Genomic DNA, 22,823 nt, shown 5'->3' with positions numbered 1-22,823 from the left:
CTTTCAAAACTCTGACACTGATACAGTTGACCCGTGCAAAAACGTGTCACCAACAACAAAAAGCGTCATATCTGTGGGACGACTCAGGGCATTAAAAATGGAGGCCTTAGTAGCTCACGCATGTATCGCACTTTGCTGTGGAGGACGACAAACAGTGAATCGGCTGTACATGAGCGGGTCGAAAAGGAGAATAAAAGTCAGGCAGCTAGCTTTCTCTGTTTTAGCAGTTATTGCTGGAACTGCTGCACCAAGAGATGTGTGGGTACCAGCCTGCCGGCGCAGGCTGATGATGTCAGCGAAAGCATACAAGCAAAAAGCCACAAGAATTCCTATCTGAGCGTTCACATTCAGGTCGCACAGCCGCGAATCGGATACGTATCCGATTTAGTACCACATATGAAATTGACACAAATCTGATTTGAAAAGACCAGATCTGCGCGTCCACACAGCCCTGAAAAGATCGGACCTGAGTCACATTTAGGCAAAAAATCCGATTTGAGTCACTTCAGCATGGCAGTGCGATGGCAGCCTGAGTGTTGTTGTGGTGATGCAGCACAGCGGTAAACACACCCGTCTTCCAGCTTTTTTGAAACTGTGTGTACGTGTGTTTTTGTTGCTGGCATCAAATTCAAATTGAGCAAATATTCGACATAAAACAAGAAAATTTCTCAGTCTCGACATCTGATATGTTGTCTTCGTTCAGTTTTCAATTAAAATCATCGCATGCTTTATTTGCATTTCACACAGCATCCCAACTTTTTTGGAAACATTTAAACATTTTTTGTATATTCAAACATTTATTACAATTTCACTGTATCCACAGTTCTAGACTTTATTAATTCTGTGTGAATGGCCGGCATAGGATATGAATAATTGTTTGGGTATGAATTGTACCACCATTTTCGAACCTTCCTAGTACATCTGTGGGGAGATAACGAAAGCGTGAATCAGCATTCTGCAATGCTTCTGCAGAATATCCATTTACCCCTCCCCCACAACCCAATATTCAGCTTGGGAGTAGAAGCGTGCCGTGGTAAAGTCGTTAGGAACATCACAGCCCTAAATTGGGGGGGTGGGTAATGGAAGCGAGGCCATCCATGCCACCTGTTTGATAGCCCCTCAGGAGAGCATGTTAAGATGTTTAATAACACTCCCTGCTGCCCTTTTAACTGATGAAAGCCAGAAAAACTGCAATAGCTTCAGGGCACGCAGCCGGGTGGACATGTTAGCGCGTTAGCGGTTCCAGGAGTGGTGCAGGAGGGAAGCGGCCCACTCCATAACATGCCCCTCCATCCATGCTCCCTCCTCACCCTGGCACAGGAGAAACCGGGGGCCGTGCCAGCGAGAGGCAGATCAAAGTCATGTATGCTTCATTGCTGAAGCAATGCTGCGTGATGAGGGGAGGTGAGGTTCACAGTCTTCTCCCCCAAGTTCGGTCATACGTTTCCCCCATTACATCATCGGGCCTTGGCTATAAATAGAACCATCACGCCTGCCTCTTGGGGAGAAGAAGTGAACTTGTGATCCACAGCTCTGCTGTTGTGTCCTGCTCTGCGTGGCGCCATTCTGACGGGTCGTCTGCGGAAACCTGCCAATAAAGCGCTCAGCCACACATCACTGCTGCACAGCTGACTTTTCATGAAGTTTCCAGTTTCGCATACCTCCTTAAACTTTAAAAACTGTCACATTAAGCCCCCCCCCCTCCCAACTCTCAGCCACAATCTCTTATGGGGGTATTAAACTTTGCCCTGCAGGTTAAATTCCTTGCTCAGCAGTATTTCAGTGCATGACATGGGACCCATGCCGGAAAAACTATTTGCTTTTTCCAGTCTTCTAGGTCCTACAGAAGCCTGACGCATTTCGCTAAGGGCCAGCGGTGAGGACACAGGACCCGAGAACGAGATGTCTCTTGGCTGGGCTGGAGCACACTATGTATCCACTTAACGAGGCTCCCCTTCTCTAGACTGACTGCCAAGTCATGGGTCCAGCCGGCTGGCGCACAGCCATCCCGGTGCCGTCGCAGCCCATCTTGCGATGCAGGCGACCAAGGTTGCAATTGAAACCGCTCACCGGGAGGTCCCGTCGATCTCTCGCCCAAAAGTGAGTTCCAGAGTAAGACAGCAGGTCCGGAACGCAAACCCATCCTTAAAAAAAATCACCTTGTGACTTCCTCTGCAGAAAGGAATTACTGTAGCTCCAGACTATTTTGAGTGTGCAGCTCAACAGAAGGACTGCAAAACATTTACAGGAAATGCAGATAGAATTTTTTTTTCGTAACGTGACTCTGACTTAATCTGAAACCTCTAATTCCTAAGGAGACATTCAAAACTACCCACTCTAGGGAAGTGGTATAAGACAAGGGTGGAGTTAACATTTTTTTTTTTTTTTGGGGGGGGGGGGGGGGGGTGCATGCATGCAAGTAGCACCTAACGGCACTAGCAAAAGAAATACACATGAATCCAGGGCTGCCTCCCAAGAAAACCTGAATTCCAGTCCTGGAGATTTGGCCAGCACTATGGCAGAAGACACAGACTTGAACAAGACGATCCACGATTCATATGCAAATAGAAAAAGCCATTCTGCAGTGAGGCCTGCAACAGAAGCACACGGTCAGCATCGCTCTCAAGCTCATGTCATTTACTGGAAAGGGTTGAGCCAGTGCCGGAGAGAGCTGGTTACAGGCAGAACAGGCTCAGACCACAGTGGAGAAGTGAACAGAACCTCACAGCCACGCCGGGACGCACCCTGCACGACTGGTCAATTCTTTATGCCATGCATCAAACTTTGGTCAATGCCTCCGTAAAATCAAAGATTCAGAAGGGTCAGTATATGGACAGACTTTAGGCAAACAGGTAAATAAACACAACATGACAAAAACTGGCTGCACAATTCTTAAAATGCTGATTTAGAAATATGAGCCGGTATCGGTCTCACTCAGCTTAAGCCCTACAGTCACGGTCACTGGGAGTGACCAGGGTCCGAGTCCCGCCACGTACATGAGGTGCTGCCTGCGTCATCTCCTGCTCCTGAGGCCCCGCCCCTAGCGCCCTGTGAGCAGCACAAGCGCCAACTCGAGCACGAGCACTTGTGGTTTCTCCGAACCGCTCTCACTTTCGACACAGTAAAATTCACAGCTGATGTAAAAAAGGCCGAGACACAGAACAGAGCTGCTAAGGACTTCAAGACATCAGGCCATCGTAGTACCAGGCAGGCAGCCTTCGCCGTGTGCAGTTCGACTATAACTACTTATAAAAGAAAACTTAGCCGAAACTGACTGCCTTTTGAAATGTCTCACAGCACCCCCGGCCCTCCCCTCCCCAAATACAAATTAGGTGACAGACCTGGCGCTAATGCACGCCCTTTTAATTCCTGGCAAAACGCACTGCGGTTCCCCGCACGTCAGCCGTGAGAGGACAACACGCCCCCCTCGCAGCAACGACCAGCCTGCGGGGGTCAGTACCCGGGGGGCGTCTTTCAGCGCGGGGACACAAAGCTAAACACGCTGAGGAGAAGTTAATGGACAGAATAATAAGTGATTCAGCCAGCACCGTGCAGCAGACAACACGTCACGGCACCCCTTCGCCCCCAAGCCCAAATGCTTATAGCGACACACAAAACAACGTATCCCCCCTCGCTGTCATCCTGACCGGGGGGTCTGCGTGACTATGTCCCGCCACCACACCCCGCCCCCTCCCTGCTCCCTGTTACCTTGTTCAGGGACGGAAGCAGCAGCCCCCGCCATTTCGGGGAGTTCTCCTCGCTGAAGAAGTCGTACTGCAGCTGTGGCGCTTGCATGGCTCCGCCGCGCGACTGCTGCATGCGCTGCCGCGGTCGAGCGCGAGTCGAGCCGCACGAGCCTGTCCGCTCTTTCCCTCTCCGGCAGCCAAGTTTACATAAAACAGCTGGCGGATCACCGGCGTTGATGTGCAAAAAAAACAACAAAACAAACAAAAGCAAAACAACGGCCACAGTCCCGCTGCTCAAACTGGGTGCCGAGACGGCAGAGCTTCACGCATCCAAGCTCCGGCGCGATCCGTGGACCGACGTCGCGTTTCGACCCCGGGGCTGCCGCTTCCTCCCCATTTAAGTCCGCATGAGTCCGTGAGCTGAGCTAACCGGCTAGTCGGCCAGCTGCGGGTTCCGCCTTGGACGCAAGATCAAAGTGTGCGCGCCGATTCTGGGCCGCTCGGTTACTTAGTAGTAAATGTTACCTGGTGCCCAGCTAATAAACAGCAACAGAGGAAATCGATCCCATGCTGAATCAGGGCTTAGCGCTGTCCCGCGGGCTGGCTAGGCACTGGCACCGCCGATTTGCAAAATTCAACCAGGATGAGGTCGAATATGTCACCGGCGAACCACTGGGAGTCCGGTTCTTCTTCTCAGATCGGCTATTTCAAGCAATTCCCCCCTCGCTTTGGGGGGGAAACCCCCTCTGAACGTAGCGACTCATCTTCACCGAATCTTCTCCGGGGCAGGAGACCGAGGGGAGATCTCACGTTTTTTATCCTCCATGAATTTAACGTGGGAAATCTCATAATCAGATTTTTTTGTCTGCTGTTTTAGGGGGGAGGAGGGCAATACGGCACCACTTCGAAAGGTTTTAGTCAAGGAGGTAAATTTGGAAGAGTGTATAGGTTCGGATGCCACTGGGGGGGGGGACTGCGCAAGCGCGACGCTTGTTCTATCGTGCTGCTGCGCGGGGCTCGTCGATCCTGGATCAGTTTTTGTACTATACAGCTGCGGAAACGTCTCTGGATTGACAGTGCAAACAGATCCTAGAACAGTGGTTCGCTCGGTAGTTGATCGACCCCGTTTTAAGGCTCCACCCCTTGAGGAGTGAGACGCTAAGGGTCGCAGACGTGATTAGCAGATGCTGGTGCAATCAAACAGGAACGAAATTCCACCCAGGAGCAACCCCACCAGAGGCGTGGGGAACACGGGCGGCAAGCCAGTTAAACCAGTTGGTTAGCAGACTGCCTTTCGTACAGCTGAGGATGACAGTACTCGATCTGTTGTCCAAATCCCAGAACAGCATTTGCATCGCAGACTTCTTGGATTGGCTCCCAGATTCGTCCAAATTATTAGACCAATAATATTCTAAAATCGTCTCAAGCGTTTAAAATCATAATATCATGGAATATCACTCAACTACATTCTACTTTGTAACTGACATCCTTCAAGGTGGCCAGTTTAAACTCCTGCAGTGATTATACTGCTGTTCCACGTCTACGCTTGAGTGCATTAAGTACCTAATTTGAATCGCTCCAGTACATATCAAGCCACGTAAATTATTCAAATTGTGAGTCGCTTAAGATAAAAATAGTCGGTTAAGTGACAGGTAATAAGCAATGGACAGGCGAAATGTGGCTCCGCACCTTGACAATGGACGGCACAAGGGGCATTGGGTTATTGTCGTATTTAATACTTCACATAGAATTCGTCTTTGACAGTTTGACAGAAGCCTCGTGGTTGTAACGAGACGATATCGAAATTTAGGTCACACACAAAGTTGTTGTCGGTATAACGCCTAACCCAGAGAGCCATGTACTCTACACTGCCTCCTGCTGGCGACAACCGACAAGCAGTAAAGCCTCGGAAAATCTAGGGCTGACATCAGATCAAAAGCAGACCAAAAGAGCATTTTGTGCTTTTCATAGCATTAACTTCCAGGCTGCTGGGGTAGGAGGTGTAAAGCTATATCAGCGTGCTTCTTCTGAGCAGACAAGGAAGGATCCTGCTTAGAAGTGGAAGATCACCCATAGAGTTATTGTAAAGGGAACCTCCGGCTAAATACTGGACCAAGTGACAAATTCAAGATGGCGGCTCCCTCTCTGGGTCTGAAAAACCTCTTTTATCCAGTTTAAATATAAATTAACTTAAATAGATCATTTAGAACCAATTACTAATTTCATACTTTAAATTCCAACATATTGCAAGCTAAGGAAAACCCTTTTATGTAAGGACTGTTCCTCAGATCAAATAATGCTTTGGACACAAATAACCAATGCTGTTAACACCAAACATGCAAAATCTGAATAAAGCATCCCCATTCATTACTACCAGATAAAGTTCCCTCTTAAAATAAACCTCTTCTGTTTAATGTGTTAACATGTTTAATAAGTCCATTATACATTTCAAACAAAAATATAGGCCATTATACAGTATTTAGAATGGACCAATTTTATTTTACAGTATGTACACAATGCATTGGAATATTAAAATATTAATGCTACAACAGGATGTAAAGGAAAAAAAAATCTAGTTATGTAAAATCATAACCCCCATTTTAGTCCTGGAAATGAATCCAAGCTAGGTGATTCTATAGTGTTTTGTTGGCTACTATGAAGTAGAAAATAAGTTTGTATCTGCCACCAACATCCTGCAGTCACTGTGTGTTAGAATTAAGATGGATGAGGTACGCACGCCTAACTCATTTTGGCCATAACTGAAAGACACATTTTGGCATAACTTAAAAAAAAAATAAAACATAAAACCTTAAGGCTACAGAACAAAAACGGAATGTTCCATTTGCAGGAGTATTCCAAAAGCAATTAGACTAAAATGGTTCTGAGAGAACCATAAAATAAAAAAAGAAATTCATTATAATTAAGACAAATTAAAATTATTCGACAAGGACACTAGCCAAAAATACTAGCTGGAGTTAACGTAAAATTCAAGAGGACAGACTTACTATGGCAGTTTCTGTTCATTTTCGAAATCCAAGTCATATTTAAATGCATCTTTGCTATCACAGCTTATCAGCACATAAATACTGCATGTATATAGATCGGTGGGTTTGTCCGTGTGCATAAACCCAAACGCATGGGTATATACACAAATCACATTTTTCAAAATCCTTTGATATTTTTGTGCAAATTTTAACATCAGTGTATGCCAGAATTAATAAGACAAACGGGCGATGGCTTATCATTGAAAGTATAGAAAAAAAAATTCAGTTTATATTAAAAAATGAGCAAATAACAGAACTATGAAAAAAATAGTTCACTATTGGGAGTGGACAGGCCATTCACTACTCAAAACAACCACTATAAAACTCCTGTAAAGTGCCTCCTTGGGTAACCTACAGAGAAACCCCCCCCCTTTAAAAAGCAGTACCCCAGTTAACCTGCATAGTGAAACAAAACCTTTACACATGTACAGTCTGGTCACTTGTACAATACATTTTGCACCAGTATCTACATTGCCTGACTTTAGCAGAATTTCAAAATCAGATCAGGTTGCTTCCTCCAAAAAAAACAAACAAACTAGGTGTATATTTACAATTAAATATCAGTTAAGCACTTGTGTGGTAGTATAATATACCAATATTGGTGGCAACACTTGCATTCATTAAAAATTTCTCCATGCCACTTAAGTAAAACTGAAAATGAAGGAAGGTAGGTGGAAGTCTCCCTATTCATGCATGCCAACATCAGTCCACACGTCCTCCCATACAGAGTGGCACTCCTCCTGTACTCCAATCCCACAATGCACTGTACGTTAGTAACTGTTCTCGTGACCTGCTAGGATGTAGAGGTTACTGTGGGCGGTGGGGTTGTCTGTAGGCCTGCTCTCAAGGACCACCACCCTGCGGGAAGGAAACAACACGCATGTTTATAATACCCTTTTGCTCGGAGAAAAAATACCCTAAATCAACAGTGCGAAACTCATAAATAATGTTTTACTGACAAATAAGTGGCCCTAATTTAGTGGAAATAATTAATAAATGAATAAGGGATTGAAAAACTTTTACTAAATCTACTAAAATGTTTAAGGAGCGAGATAAACTGGAAGCTTAGACGACACACGTCACATCACTGATCAGGTCCGGTACGATATTCTGCTGTACACCTTTTCTTCCCAAAGCATCGAATTCCTAACCTTAATCCCCCTGCCCTGCTCAAACGAGGAGCTGCACACAACATGGTGTAGGTGCCAAGTTAAATACCTCTCACAAGCCAAGAGGTATTCAAAGCTAAGGAATTAAAAACCACAGAATAACGCGAACCACGCCTGAATTTGAAGCTTTGTGCAGTTCCGAAACACAGCCACTAGAGTGAAGCAGTGAGCTAGAAATAATAGCAGCATTTAACAGACAAAATTGAGGCGTGAAGAAATATCTAAGCAAAAAATAATAATAATAAACTTCCAGGTGTCTGGCAGGACAAGTCTTGGCTCTCCTTTGTGTAGCTAAAACACCATGTTCTCAGCTAAGGACAACAAGAGATAGATGATAAATACCTGATCCTGCATGCTAGACCCAAACATCACTCTCTACCTGGTTTTGTATGCCATGGGATACGTGGCAACTAAAACAATTCCTGTGTACCAGTGCTTTATTGCAAAATAAGACATCATTGTAGTTTTTCCCTTACAAAAGCAGCAGTCTCCCGCTTTGTTCTCACACGGCGCATGGGCCTGCTGGAGCGCGTAATCACCCATCCACTCACCTGTCAGCCCCCAGGAGCCTGAAGATCCTCGTGTTATCGCATATCTCTTGCGTGATCTGGCACGTAAACAGAAAACCCAGAAGCACTCCAGTTCGTAAGCGGCATGAGTTCAGGTCCCGCCTCCCCAGTTGTCTTTCAAGCAAAATGCATGACACAGAAATGCAGACTAACAACCCCCCCGCCGGGGTCCCACTCGGCCCACCACTCACCTCGCTAGACTTGAAGCTCCGTCCTTGCATTCCGTGCTTCCAGAATGCCAACACACTGTCCTGGAGGCATACTATGGGGGGGGGAGTTATCACATCAATAGGCACATCTGACCAAGCACACGCCCCCAATAATGTGAAACGCCCACTTAACAAAGGAAGCTGCAACCACACGATCGCACACCCAAGATTTCCCCCGATGTGGGGAGGCGATGGGCTCGTCAGTAATTACAGAAATAGAACAGTAATATTCATCATCGTGACATCACTGAGCTGCGAATTACACTCAAGGATGAACACGCAAGTTTATATAATAGTAGCTCGTATCTTTACTGACAGCAGGACAGCACCCTGCAGTACACACAAGATCAGATCGCATGCATCGAGTTCGGGGGGGAAACTCACCTATCGCCTCGATCTGGAAGTTGAACGTCAGCTCTGCCGATAGCTTCTTGCTGGATTTGAGCTTCCCGTGCAGGTTCACGATTTTTATGCAGCCTGGGGTCAGAAACGTCAGTGCATCAGTACGGGACCTGCAGCCGATTTGGCCGGTACGCTGTGATGGGGAGAAGCGAGCAGACAGACTTACGGTCTTGGCAGACTAAAATGGTGTCCCTCTCCAGCTGGGTGATGTGGATCACGCAGGACTGCGGGGCATCTGAGGGCAGAGAGACAGACAAGACATGGACTGGATCAGGTTGAATTATTTAAGTATCAAATCAAACACAGAGTGCAGAGCAACAGATACGAACAGGCAGACAATCACACTGACAATGTCAGATTGGGCATGATAGACAGACAGGTGGGCAGGCAGGCAGCGAGAGACAGAAAGACAGACAGACAGGTGGGCAGACAGTGAAAGTCAGTCAGAAAGACAAAGGTCAGGCAGTGAGAGTCAGACGGGTGGGCGTGCACAGTTAGAGACAGAGACGGGTGGGGTGAGCAGTGAGAGTCAGAGTCAGGAGGGTAGCAGTTAGAGAGACAGGTGTGCAGGCAGTGAGAGAGACAGACAGGTGGGCAGGCAGTGAGAATCAGTCAGACAGGTGGGCGTGCACAGTGAGAGACAGACAGAGACAGGTGGGCAGGCAGTGAGAATCAGTCAGACAGGTGGGCGTGCACAGTGAGAGACAGAGACAGGTGGGCAGGCAGTGAGAATCAGTCAGACAGGTGGGCGTGCACAGTGAGAGACAGAGAGACAGGTGGGCAGGCAGTGAGAGTCAGTCAGACAGGTGGGCGTGCACAGTGAGAGACAGACAGAGACAGGTGGGCAAGCAGTGAGAATCAGTCAGACAGGTGGGTGTGCACAGTGAGAGACAGACAGAGACAGGTGGGCAGGCAGTGAGAGTCAGTCAGACAGGTGGGCGTGCACAGTGAGAGACAGACAGAGACAGGTGGGCAGGCAGTGAGAATCAGTCAGACAGGTGGGCGTGCACAGTGAGAGACAGACAGAGACAGGTGGGCAGGCAGTGAGAGTCAGTCAGACAGGTGGGCGTGCACAGTGAGAGACAGACAGAGACAGATGGGTGAATAGACAGTAAATAATGAATGTCATCATAAGCTTCCTCACCCAGAGAGCAACACAAAAGCCATTTGAAAGACATTAACTGCAGCATTCTTCCATGCATGCAGAGTGCTAAGGAGGCTGGTGAGTACCACCCAGAGGACACATTAGTGTAAAATGCTGCATCTCCCAGCCACAGGCTGAACGCGATTCCTCAGAGACAGACACAAGGCCCTGCATACTCCTCTCCTTCCAAAGTGATCTCAGACACCTACCGACCATGGTGAACCAGGACGACGTGGAGTTAGGGTTCAGGGTATGGAAGTTCACCACTTGACCCTGCTCAGTGCCCTTGCTAACTGCCATGCAGACCAGTGGGTACTGCTGCTCGGGAACCACCAGCATCTCAAACACCTCCAGGGGGCAGGGAAGTGGGAAGTCGATGATCTGCCCATGAAATGGAACGGGGATGTCAGGACCCCAGCCTCCAAAGCCCAGCAGATGATGTCATGTGGCTAATCAAGGCTTACCTTGATTAGCATGAACCTCTGCATGGACTCCACCCACTCCAGCAGGACAGCCCCGTAATGGAAGGCTCCACAGAGATACTTGTGGCCCGTGTATGGGTTCCTCACTGCAGAGACAAGGGGATGAAATGAAGAGAGAGAGATAACAGGCTCACATTCCCACTTAAAATCTCAGAAAGGGGCGTGGCTTCTTGCCAGCAACACCCTTGATTTGAGGACGTTCACTTCAATCATCATGCCTGGTGGAGTCTGGTTAGCTGATCTAAAATTTGACAAAAGCTTCTGTGCATCTTCCAACCATTTATACACCAGGGTGTAATGGCAGGGGCTCGACAGCCGGGGTCCTTGAGACACCTCAGGTGAAACAACGGACCCCTGTTCCTAACTATTACACTACGCACCATTTCTAGGCACAGAGAAGGACCGAACAGAGCCGCTTCGCCACAGCGACAGGCATCAAACAATGATCACAGAGTGCGGCTAACGCTCACCTATGCAGCACTTCTGACATCCCTTCGTGTCGGGAATCTTGCTGGACACGGCGAATTTCCTGGAAACATTCGGAGAGCGAAAACGTCTATGGGAATCCAGATTAAGGCCACTGCGCATTAGCTGTCTACGGAGAAATATTTTGAAGTACCTGGGGATCATTTTGTCGGGCAGCTTGTGCGTGGGAATGGCGACGGGCAGCTTCTGCATCTGACGGGCGTGTTCAAAGAGGCCAACCAAGTTATGGCAGTAGATCTGGGAGGCTTTACCTGAAAGGCAGGACGGCAGAGGTCTTACCATCCAGGCCGAGCGGGGAAATCCTGCACTGTGCTGTTTGTGTTGTAGACCTTTTCAGAACAACTAAAGATGCTTCTGCAGCTTCTGCCCTGATCTCTGTCACAGTGTGAGTGATTTCTGACTCCGCCTTCCCTTTCTCTCCTCCCCATGTTCCTGTATATTATAAGGGGGGGAGGCTGTATTGTATTGTTATGGGACCCTCCCCCCAGTGCCTGGTGTTTCTCTCTAGCAGGGACTGTAACAAAGTTCAACTACATCCTGCCCTGGGATCCGCTAGTAATCAGCTGCTCCAAAAATCGAAAATCGGCGCATCTCATACATACCGGATATGGAGACCAGGATGTTGTTCATGACGTAGAGCCACGTACATCTCCGTGAGAAGAGCTGAAGGACACACATGTGCACATGCAAAGGAGTTAGCATGTCATAGCTGTACCACAGCGAGGGAGATTAATTAGCGCTCACTCAATACACAGGGGCCACCAAAGTCAGGCATCAAACCCACAACCTACCCCACATGCCAAAACACTCTGCCTGGACTCACCATCTCCATGGAGGTCTCATGGAGCTCGTTCAGGTTCAGGTTGTAAATACCTTCTTCGGCACCAAACAACAGAAACTGGTCTGCAAAACAGCGATATGTCAGTTAGCAGTGGAACAGCACAGCACTAAAGCGAAACGTCCCAAAAAAAAAATTTTGAATAGCTTCTTTATTCAGATATTCACAATAAAAAAATAATGAGAAAATGTCTAATTAGACAGATCTGCCAGAAATTAACATCAAAGACGAGGACGCTGTCCAATACCAGTATGACAGGTCCGCTGGGAGCTGGCATCTCAACGTCTGGCAGAGATTTAAGCCGAATCGCGCCAGGAAATTAGCCCTGTGGCCTTACTGGTGCTCTCCAAGTTTGGCTTCTTGCCTATCAGCTCCCTCCTCCGTATGTTCTGCATATATTTATACCCTTATAATCCCAACCTTTGAAAGGCTCAGGGAAATGTTCCTTAAGCTGAAAAAAATTTAAAGAACATGCGTTCAGCCCCAAGGGGGTATTTTTTAGAATTTATGGCACAATTATCGAAGCCAGCTTGCGTTGATCAACGGTACAGCCAAAAAAAGTGCCAAGCTGCATGTCCAACAGCCGTGCCGTATTAATTATTTGTGGCTATTGGTATCCCCTACATAAGGAGCTGCATTCCTCAACAACCTACCTCGTGTGTCAGGATTTATCCAGGAGGTGGCACAGTGGATTTTCAACGGGCAGCCGTTGAAGACCTTTGAGAAGCAAGCACCCATCTGTAGAGGAAACAGGAAGCGAGGAGAACATTCTTTCAAAGACTGGCCGCCAACCTTCTATGGTTAAGATTTCTAATAACATCTACTAGTAAACAGGCCTCTGGGATCGACCGCTGTCTGTTTCATCATTACTCACATGGACCTTTGGAGTTGGCGGTAGACCATTACTTATGGGCCTCTGTGAAAGAAAACACAAAATTACTGTAGCACGATCCAGGACAGCAAAGATATCTGCTAACAGTTACAAATACTGTGAGAGAGACTCCCACACTGAGCCGCCTGTCCACAATACCGGAATGTCCTTCTTGTCTCTCCGTAACGGGGCAGTAGGGGGCAGTGTGGACTGCTTCCCCTCCCTGCCACTCCCTTGTTCCCCGTTATCTGAAGACGCACTAACCCCGTTACCTGTGGAGAAAAGAGCTGCTCTCAGGCCTGACTTTACTCACTGTGTCTCTGGGCCCCCCCTGTGGACCCCCCCCCGGTTTTTTTGTATTACTGGCATTGTCATTTAAAGTAGGAAATAAATCGCATATGAAACTATAGGAAGAGAAACAAATGCGGAGATAATGAATTACATCTGCCTTCACAAAAGCGATGCATAGTAATGTGCAAACAAGAGTTCGGAAAAATGATTCGTTGTAAAAAAATTAAAGAATAGTGGCAGGAAGTCAAGGTCTGGTTGTGATATTAGAGGTGGGGTTTGTATGCTAGGGGGAGGAGTTAGGAACACGCGTGTTACAGCAGAGAACTAGAAAAACAGGTCAAAATCAAGAGCTGGGCTATGGCGGTGGGAGTGAGGGTCTATTTATGGGGGTGGAGCCAGATGGGATGGGCAGGACCCCAGCAGGTTGACTCCTCCTGCTCATTTACACAGAGTAGTGATTCCCTAAACCAGCTTCCCAATGCGGCCCTCGGGGACCCACAGTAGGTCCGTGTGTTTGCTCCCTCTGAGCTCTGTCAGACAGTCCAGATTTTTGCTCCCTCACAGCCACCTACCAGAGGGAGCAAAAACCCAGACTGTCTGTGGGTCCCCGCGGACCGGAATGGGAAACACTGCCCTAAAAGGTACCAGATCCCCCCTCCCCCCAAGCTTACCCAAGCTGCCCCGCTTCTGCGAGGGGAGCCGCGGGGGCGGCGGCCGTGGGGGCACATTGGAAACGGGTCGGGTGGGGCTCTCGGAGCCCGGGGAGCGCTTGATGGTCTCGTGGCCGCCCTCGTCCTCCCCGGAGAGGCTGTCCTGGGCCGTGAGGATAGACTTGGGCTGTAGAGGCATATTTTAATACATGACAAATAAACCAGAGAGGACCAACCACATTTAACACTCGCTACAACACCACACCATACAATATTTATGTGTCCATGGGTAAGAAGGTACAACACCCTTTAGTGTAAAGCTAAATGCAGCAATCGTCCGAACCAAACAGGATCAGAGTCTGTCAGATGCCCTTACGCAGTCTTACCTTTGGGGGCAGTGGAGGGGGTACTTTGGGCCTCATGGTGGAGCTGGAGGAATTGGAGTGGGAAGAAAGGGATCACATTAGCCAGGTGTGACCGCAAACACACAACCGGGCATAACTGACACCATCACCCCCCGACGTTGGCCACCTGGTCATACCGGTGACCACAACCGTGACCGGGACACCCTCGAACCACAACCACAGCCATGTCACCAGCATGAGACGTGTGCTCAGTCTGCCAAAGCTGGGGCGGGGGGGGGGGGGGGGGCGTTCTTTTTGGACCTCTCAGGCCAGTTTTAGTTAGGGAGGGGTTATGGGAGCAGACTGAGGACCTCTCATTGAAGGAGTAATGCAAGCATGCACTTGGGAGGAAAGGTCAGAGGTCACGGATTGGCGACAGCCAATCAGCACCTGCTGGGAGGGGAACACGGAATGTGCGGTATAAAGCACAGAGCAGGCCTGAAGCAGTGTGCTGGAGTGTGGGGGGGGGGCATGCAGAAAGACATGGACGAATTTGGGATTGTCTTCCCCTGGGTATTCACTCCCTCCACATTCCTCTCCTAGGGCAGTACGGACAAGTGAACAGGAAAGGACTTACTGTCGAGGTTCATCATCGCCACCATCATCCTCCTCTACAGGAGCCTCAGTTCCCCTGAGGAGATGAAGGTGGCACAGCTCAGCGGCTTCTGCCAGCACGGAAAATAAAACCCCCTTCGTCTGAAGCTAAAATTCTGCCCTCAGGGCATCGGTGTGATGTAATAACGCACAGGCTGAACCGGCAGCAGCAGGCCGAGCCAAGTGGCCCTCGGGGGAGGCGTAGAGGAGGGAAAGCGTCACTAGCGGTCATCAAAACGTGATGGGGGTGTGGCTGCTCTCTGCCTACGTTCTGCAGCTCGCAGGCCGCAGCACAAGGGCAGCTAACGGCATGTCCGCATAATACACTTATACAGAAATGTTCTGAGGGCAGAAAAGAAAATTGAAGGGTTCAGAAAGACAACCAATCAGATGTAGAGGAGGTGGGACCAACCAATCAGATGTCTTGTGTCTCTGAACCAATAATTTTTCATTCTGCCCTCAGAACATTTTTGTGTAGGTAAAACTCCCACGAGTGCGTAGTACTAAACGCGACAAGTCACGCTAAAAGGACACACCAAGGGAGCGGTGGGCTTCGCCGCAACACGGGGCAGCTGCTCTTAAACAGATCATAAACGCAATAGTCATATTTCTCTCTCGGCAGTCGATTTTTACTAATGTTGAGCCCTTCGGAGTCAATAAGCAACATGACCATGAGGACGACAGCGGGGATTCTGGGCTGTCTGGTGTTTAATAGCATTAGTGCAGCTGTTTGCTTGTGGCTTATGCAACCCCATTATGGCTTGAAGCTGTGGGTTATGATGGGGTGTGATGATTGGGGGGGGGGGTGCATTGGCACAGTGGTGGAGAAGATGCCCACTCCCTGGAGAGCTCCATACTGGGACTAGCGCTCGTGGGTGAAGGGTGAGCTTGCAGGTGTGTTAGCTGGTGTGTTTAACCTATGCGTTTAGGCCTGCTAGTGCCATGAGATGCCGGGATGCACTGAGCGTGCTCAAAACATTCCACTATGACCCGCCCTCCCCACAAAAATGGCCAATGAAAATCGAGCTGCCCGTCCCCAAAGACCAATCTCTGTGACAACCTCATCAATCACGGGGGCTAAAAAAGGCCATGCGGAGATCGGGCGGCGGGCGAATTTACTTACTTGTTGCCACCCTGGGAACGGCCGCCTGGGGACCCGACTTCGTAGTCGACCTAGGAAGAGCAAACGTGGAGGCGTCAGCGTGAGCAACACATTCACGCTCCGTCTCCTGCGTCACATACCACAATGCAGGTCAAAGCTCGTCACGATGAGAATCAATTTAGGTATCTTTAATTGAAAAATCAAACATGTTAACTGGCATTCACAGCATGGGTGTAAAATGAACCGAGGGAGGGGGGGGTTAGGCAAGCAGTAATTAAAATGAATTCACATTTAGCTGTGATGATATTAATGCAGCGAGAAGGTTTGTAACCATTAAAGGGGGTGAGAATTTAAACATAAAAGAATCACAATGACTGCTGATGGAAAAAATGTTTGCTTGGCAGTGAAATCAGTAACATACTGCAATCATTAATAGAAGCCAATTAACTAACTAGCTACACCAAGTTCAACACTAAAAAGCAGCAGGCGAATTCACTCAGACACCCCAGGAGCTGTTACAACAACCCAGTGCCCACTCCGCCTGCAGTCTAGATCTTTGTTATGCAATTATTCCTGATTGTGCCTATAATTACGCTGATTAATACTCTGCTGTTAGAACCCAAAGACACGAAAAGGTCCATCGCAAACCAGAGCGTCTTTAACCTGACGATGTAAGGAGCTCCCAAATCACACTACCACATTCCGGTGTCCCGCGGGGGGCGCTGTCCTCCTTATCGGCCCACATTACCTCTTATTGGAGTGAAACCTGACACTATTGGTCAAGACCGATTTAGCTAAAAGCAGAAGTTGTGGAGGGGAGGGGGGGTTAATATGGAGCAGACTGAGAATTAATACCACTGAAAATGACTTTTAATAAACAGGCACTTTATGGGACAACCCCATTCATTCATCCTGACTGCCCTGTTAGCATTTAAAAACAGCAGAAATGTTTTGTTTTTCAGTGAAATGAAGTGACACACATTCACACACAGACACTGACACACACCTCGCTGTCAAATGAGAACAACTGGATTAGTCAAAGGAGTGACAAAATACATTAGATAAATTCATATTGTCATTAACATTTTATCTCCATTTTAAATCGCCCCATAAACATAGTGTTCTTCTTTTCACGGAGTTGTTTATTGGATTGATTTCAATAAAGTGCTTTTCTCAACAGCAACTTCTCTTCTGTGGTACGGGAACCAACAACCTCCTGGTTCCAGGTCAACGGCTTTAAACATCAGGGAGCTGAATTTGAAAGAAGAGAATTTTAACCTGTCGGCTGCAATTTAACTGTCAGTTTTAACAACTCAACCTTGGTTCTCTGCTTTTATGTGAGCCTACCTGGAGGAAACAGACTAACAGCCCACACAGGAAGACAGGAAAGCAACATCCATGAATTTTAACACAATATTTTAATTACAGCTGGTACCGCTACTACATTATTCCTCTGCTCCCACTGTGTAACCGCCAGCGCTAATTAACGGACGCTTGGATTGAGTGTTCTCCCTCCCTGCAACGATTAAGCGATCTGACTCGTTAGGAGAGGTAATACCCGGGTCGCAGGGAAGTGCATATGACAACCTTCCGGAATATTCCAGCACCTGGGTGTCCCCTGAGCCCCCCAGAGTGCCGTGGCCGTGAGTGACAGGGTTTGCAATCCAAGCCGATGGTTAAAAAAATAAACAACAATGAACAGGGCTGCTTTGGCAGAGGTCAGAGAACTTGCTTTACACCACCTATTAAAACTGATGAGCAGCACAGTACTGGGAAACTGCTTTGGAAGCAAATAACACAGACTGGTTAACAGGAACCGCGCCCCCTGCAGGCCAAGAGAGAAACTTCAGCTAAAAGAAGTGGCCCATGGGCTCAATTTATGGTCTAAAACGGACCTCTGCACCCTGTCGGTCTCCATGGAAATCGACCCACAATACCTCTAAGTGGACTTCAGTGCCACAGCAGAGAAATGCACCCACACACCCGATACTGTGCCTTTAGCCTGATCGCTGTAAGTCGACGTAAAAAAAAAAAACCTTCAGAGTCTCACAGAGAACACAGGCAAAATATCAGACCATCCCCCTCGACAACAGCGTTGAACTTTTTCTTTCACACGGAGCGACGCTAGTCACTCTCTCTACACGGAACAGGGAGAAAAACAATCCCAGCACTTAAAGGAGGCTGCAGCCTTGGGCAGATACCCGACACGCAGGCTCCCCTCCCACCTCAGGATCACAAGTCGATTGAATTTACACCCCGCCCCCCCCAGGCACACATTCCACTTATTCAGGGCTGACGGAACACCCGCCCCACCCCCCCAGGTCACAGGGTCATCCCCTATACCCCCCAGAGGTCAAACTGGCCTTCACGCTCTTCTCATGCTGGGGGGGGGGGGGGGGGGGGGGGGCGTTCATTCTCTTACAGGAGGCTCCGTTTTCATGGTTTCTCTGCTCTTACTGTACTTAGTGTCTTGTCAAAAACTACAGGACTGGCAGGGATGTATGCGGGCCGGGGCTGCCAGGACACTGGTTCCAGCCGAAAGCTGATTGGCCTCCAGAGTGCCCCCTCACCTGTCACTCATTCAATTCAAAACGTATCATTGGCTAATGAGAAGGTTGGCCCCTCTGAATGAATAATGGACTCTTTTATGCCCCTCCCACCATAAAGAAAGGCTATAATAGCCCTTGAGTGTAGGACTTTTCCCTTAAGCGCCATAGCTGTTCGGCCTTCACCCCTCACAAAAGGCTACAAATCTCCATTATTCCTCCCTACACTCACATATGAGCTCCAAACAGTGTTATAATATGCCTTACAGCATTAACAAGCATTACCCAAAATACAGAGCAGTACCAGAGTCTGCGGAACGTCCCACTGGGTAAGAGAAGTGGGGGGAACCAAAGTTGTGAAACATCAGTCTGCATTTGTCAGCTTGACAAAGTCAGAGGAAAATGACTAAGGCCACAAAACAGGTTTTCCCAATGAAAGGGTCCTGTCCTTAAATATAGACATTTCTGGAGGATGGATTGTACCACTGACTGCCCCACCCACCCAGCAGAGGTGCAGGGAGGAAGCACAGTGTCTGTCTGAGGGTGGAGTCGCATGCTGTGTACTGTTGTGAGGGCAGAGACACGCAAACGGGCCAGATCTCACTCCAGGAAAGAGGCGCAGAGTGACTTCAATCCCCTGGCATACGTCACACAGGCCGCAAGTCAGCCAATCGAGGCCTACGCTCCACCGTTTAGTCCAATCGGACGGAGAGGGCCCATGTGACGTCGGCCGTGCGACGTATGGCGACAGACAGCAGCACAGACATGAGACAGCGGATAAGGAAGAACCAAAAAGCGAAGAGAACACAGAAATATGCCTGGAGAAACAGACAAAAAAGGACAAGATCAGACAGGCGTGAATACCAGTTTCGGTCTTGCGGTGTAGTATAGCTCCTCGGCACAGTCCAAAAATTCCTCATTGTCGGCCTGTTTGGCAGACAGACCGAGGTTCAAAAACTAGAAATTGTCATACCCACAGCAGAGGAACTTGGAAGGGGGGGGAGGGGGGGCATGGGGAGTTTTGGGGGAAGGGGGGGGGGGCTCGTATGTGCGGATGAGGCCATGCATCAAGACCAAGGTGGGGATCTGGCTGGTGAAAAAGCGGCCTGCTTCATGGCCCACTGCCAGAGCATCGCAAACCCGGGCAAAAAGTACACAGGAGACATGCAGACCCGTAACCTAAGGATGCAGGTATGTACCTCACAGCCATACAGTACAGCGCAAAATCTCCTTCAGCTAGGAACCGTTAGAAATTAATCGCACTTGTGTAGGTTCAAGTCACCTGCCAGACGCAAAGAAGACGCTGAGAACTTGTTAGTTAACAAGTGTCGTTACATGTGGGCTGTGGCGAGGCGACTGGGCTGGGGACGTGCAAACCGCAGGCGGCAGGGGGCGACGCAGGCTACCAGACACGAGCAACAAGACAGTCGGGGGGGGGGGGGGGTACTGTCACTCACCGGCTTATGGTCAGGCTCTGTCTCCTTCCTCATGGGGGGGTCGAACTTCACTTTGTCAACTGTAAAACAATTTGGTGGGGTTAATCACGCTTCTGATACGTACACATGGTTCACAATGTCATGGGTCGGGGGGGGGGGGGGGTTGCAGGATCGACGGCACATAAACCAGGTGCAACCATTTTGATCGGCATAAAGCCTCATACTAGTTCCCTGGGGCCGGATTCTTGCTGGCATCGGAGAAGCCGACCTGCTACAGGATTCGCTTTCCGAATCCCCACTTTTCCAAACTAATACATCATCTGGAGAATATTTAAAAGTGACGGCTGGTCCACGCATGAAGAGTTAAAGATGCTGGACCACACGGAGTCTGCTTTCTAGTAAGAGACAAACTGAACTGCTGCTGGTGCTGATGATCAGTGTCAGATTATAATAAAGGGAGCAAGTGGGATTTGAACCAGCAACCTCCCGATCGCTGAGCCACACACTGTCCCCAAGTGACTCCTTCACATTTGCAGACGGGGGACTCACAGTTGATCTCGGAGAGCGTCTTTTCGTCGCGGGCGCTCCGGTTGGCCGAGGGTATCCGGTGAGGCACAGATACCGGGGACTGCAAGAAAAACATGCGGCGATGAAGGATCGAGGCCGTCATCACGTCAAGTGCCTTTACAAACAGGATGCAGGAAGTGACACGCATCTGTGTAAATACCTCTTTCTCTGTGCAAATATCTCCCCTGTGTTTACTCCTAACTTGAGGCTGGTCAGGGTTTCAAAACTGTCACACTACAAAGAATAATCACAGACTGAGGTACTGACTCAGTCACAGTGTAATTTGTAAGAATTACCAGAGCTATCGTTGCACATCTGACATCAATCTATGCTCTTAATGCTCAGCCTAAACTCTAATAGGGGGTGATTAACGAGCAGCTTCTGCATTTTTTTGGAGTGTAAATTCAAGTCATGTGCATTTCAGGGCATCACAAAAAACATGCAGGCTGTTGAGATGGCATAAACCCCATCTGGGGCTGGCAAACACCAACATCTGATCCCAGAGCAGCCTTTCAGAGCTTGCTGACTTAACGCAGAAGGCCAGACTGGTTCGATAAGCGAAATAATCAGTACTGGTTTTGGTTTGTGGGCGTAGTCAGAGGCATATATCCCGAAATGGGCCGTCAATTGATGAAACCAACAGCCCATTGGCTGATCCTGAGGAAACTCACACGGTCACCCAGGCACTGATCCAGTGGATGGGCGGACTGACCCAGATCAGACCAGCAGACATTATTATCGATAATAATGATATAATAAACGATAATCAGCACCGCCTCAAAAACAGTCAACCTAAATGCATCATCACAGCGCATCACAGCCAGGCACATTCATGAAAGCAAGAATAAAAAGAATTAAATGACTAACAATGTGCAGAACTGCTTTTCAAGCTACAGCTGCAATATTTGGGGGCACGACGTGAGAAATCTCCCAGCACAGGATATTATTTCCATTTGCGGTTCGGTGCTTTCTGATAGTCTATGATCCACCCCAAGCCCCCACCACCCCCAAGACACCACCTGCAAGACATGCTCTGGTGGAACACAAGCTTCTATTTCTGCAAGCCCCGCCCAACCCCCCCTCCACCTGAATGTCGCTTTACCGACACAACCACGTAGCTCTTGGCGACCACGCTCACACGGTCAGAGGTGGGGGCACAAGACAAAACCCAAGGCAAGAAATATTGTGGCTTAAAATGTTACTGATTAATTTTTATCAGCTTCGAGCCACAAAAATTCCAGGGGTGGGGGGGGCAGTTTTTTGCTAATTAAATGTAAACAGCAATTACGTCTTTTCTCCAAATGTCATACAATTCAGAGTGAAATACGGAAATTAATAACTTATTTACTTTATAAATAGAACTCTGAATTGTAGAACTCTCTAAAATGGTCGTAAAAACAAAGCGTGTTAGCAAACAGCGGAAATGGAGAATTACTGGTGGTTAAATTTCTCCTAAATAAATGAAGACTTTTTATATATATGCCATGCTTAACAAACCCGTGTCAGGAACAAACTTACAAACCACTCCTGCAAACGTTAATTTGACAATAAAAATCAGCAGATACCAAGAAAGAAAATGTCACAGCTGGACATTTCACTACTGGGTGTCACCCGAATCCTGATCAAACTGAGGTTAGGTACAGGGTCAGGAATATTCCGGAACAGGCCGAGCTCAGAGACACATGCCCAGTGGGGGGGGGGGGGGGGATTTTGTACCTTTTGGGAGGACGTAAAGTGATGTGCCCAGCATAGCCTGGGAGAGAGAGGGAGAAACAGATCCCAGAACTTATACTGGGAATGATGGGAAGCTGGAACTGGAGTAGACAGTGAGGTAACAGGGAAGGACGGGACACAGGAAAGGCCAGGAAGGCTGTCCCGGGATCCATATGGAAATGCAGCTGGTTTAGGAATCTGAACAGGAAGATGAGGAACGGTGAGAGGAACCCGGCTGACCTCGGGTTCAGCGTCGTCGTCGTCCAGGTCGGGGTCGGCAGTGTGGTCGGGGTTGTTGGCCTTGTCCAGCAGCTCGATGGCCAGGGTCCGACTGAGAGGCTGTGAGACGAAGGGGTGCTGGGAACAGAGGAGGCAGGGCAAGGGGATCAGTCCGGCCCCGGGGTGAGGGGCAGCATTGCCAGCTGACGGCCGTTAATGAACTGTCAGCCAATCAAGGACTGCTAATAAATCCAGAGCCATCGGCCAAACGATCTGTCAGTCACACCTCCATCCAAAAGTGTCGATCTAACACTATCAATCATGCCTTGAATTAGAACCGTCAGCCTATTCCGAGCTGTCAATCACGCCTCTACCAGAAATGCCGGTCAATCGGGGAATAG

The 22,823-nt window shown here is 48.6% G+C and overlaps 2 protein-coding genes and 1 long non-coding RNA gene across 7 annotated transcripts in view; 1 reads left to right on the top strand and 2 right to left on the bottom strand.

The window, feature by feature from the left end:
- The window catches only part of LOC125738098 (son of sevenless homolog 1-like), a 34,045-nt gene extending 28,007 nt beyond the window's left edge, over positions 1-6,038 (bottom strand). For 3 of the 4 annotated variants that reach the window (XM_049006710.1, XM_049006711.1, XM_049006712.1), the window contains exon 1: positions 3,709-6,038. In XM_049006710.1, coding sequence (XP_048862667.1) covers positions 3,709-3,819 — 111 coding nt within the window. In that variant the 5' untranslated portion in view covers positions 3,820-6,038. The remainder of the gene's footprint in view (positions 1-3,708) is intronic. The other variant, XM_049006713.1, reaches the window with a different exon arrangement.
- Positions 6,039-6,164: 126 nt separating this feature from the next.
- Positions 6,165-22,823, bottom strand: part of LOC125738099 (mitogen-activated protein kinase kinase kinase kinase 3-like) — a 39,248-nt gene continuing 22,589 nt past the window's right edge. The window contains exons 12-33 of the mRNA XM_049006714.1: positions 22,444-22,560; positions 20,473-20,551; positions 19,945-20,003; positions 19,352-19,414; positions 15,963-16,012; positions 14,823-14,876; positions 14,228-14,270; positions 13,863-14,028; positions 13,060-13,172; positions 12,904-12,945; positions 12,683-12,767; positions 12,015-12,094; positions 11,794-11,854; positions 11,325-11,442; positions 11,176-11,234; positions 10,688-10,791; positions 10,433-10,604; positions 9,246-9,314; positions 9,062-9,154; positions 8,660-8,730; positions 8,451-8,506; positions 6,165-7,588 (exon numbers count right to left, since the gene is read on the bottom strand). Of these exons, the coding sequence (XP_048862671.1) occupies positions 7,501-7,588; positions 8,451-8,506; positions 8,660-8,730; positions 9,062-9,154; positions 9,246-9,314; positions 10,433-10,604; positions 10,688-10,791; positions 11,176-11,234; positions 11,325-11,442; positions 11,794-11,854; positions 12,015-12,094; positions 12,683-12,767; positions 12,904-12,945; positions 13,060-13,172; positions 13,863-14,028; positions 14,228-14,270; positions 14,823-14,876; positions 15,963-16,012; positions 19,352-19,414; positions 19,945-20,003; positions 20,473-20,551; positions 22,444-22,560 (1,842 nt within the window). The 3' untranslated portion in view covers positions 6,165-7,500. The remainder of the gene's footprint in view (positions 7,589-8,450; positions 8,507-8,659; positions 8,731-9,061; positions 9,155-9,245; positions 9,315-10,432; positions 10,605-10,687; positions 10,792-11,175; positions 11,235-11,324; positions 11,443-11,793; positions 11,855-12,014; positions 12,095-12,682; positions 12,768-12,903; positions 12,946-13,059; positions 13,173-13,862; positions 14,029-14,227; positions 14,271-14,822; positions 14,877-15,962; positions 16,013-19,351; positions 19,415-19,944; positions 20,004-20,472; positions 20,552-22,443; positions 22,561-22,823) is intronic.
- On the top strand, positions 9,669-10,187 carry LOC125738101 (uncharacterized). Of its 2 annotated transcripts, XR_007396734.1 has the most exons (4): positions 9,669-9,733; positions 9,856-9,919; positions 9,984-10,077; positions 10,112-10,187. It is a non-coding gene; the product is annotated as an uncharacterized LOC125738101 (long non-coding RNA). The 2 variants fall into 2 exon arrangements; XR_007396733.1 differs by having other exon boundaries at positions 9,984-10,128.

This window comes from Brienomyrus brachyistius, chromosome 3 (genome assembly GCF_023856365.1).
Source record: "Brienomyrus brachyistius isolate T26 chromosome 3, BBRACH_0.4, whole genome shotgun sequence".
In the NCBI taxonomy this organism is placed as follows: Eukaryota; Metazoa; Chordata; class Actinopteri; order Osteoglossiformes; family Mormyridae; genus Brienomyrus; species Brienomyrus brachyistius.
The sequence above is the reverse complement of the archived record's forward strand: the minus strand, read 5'-3'. Positions and strand labels throughout refer to the sequence as shown.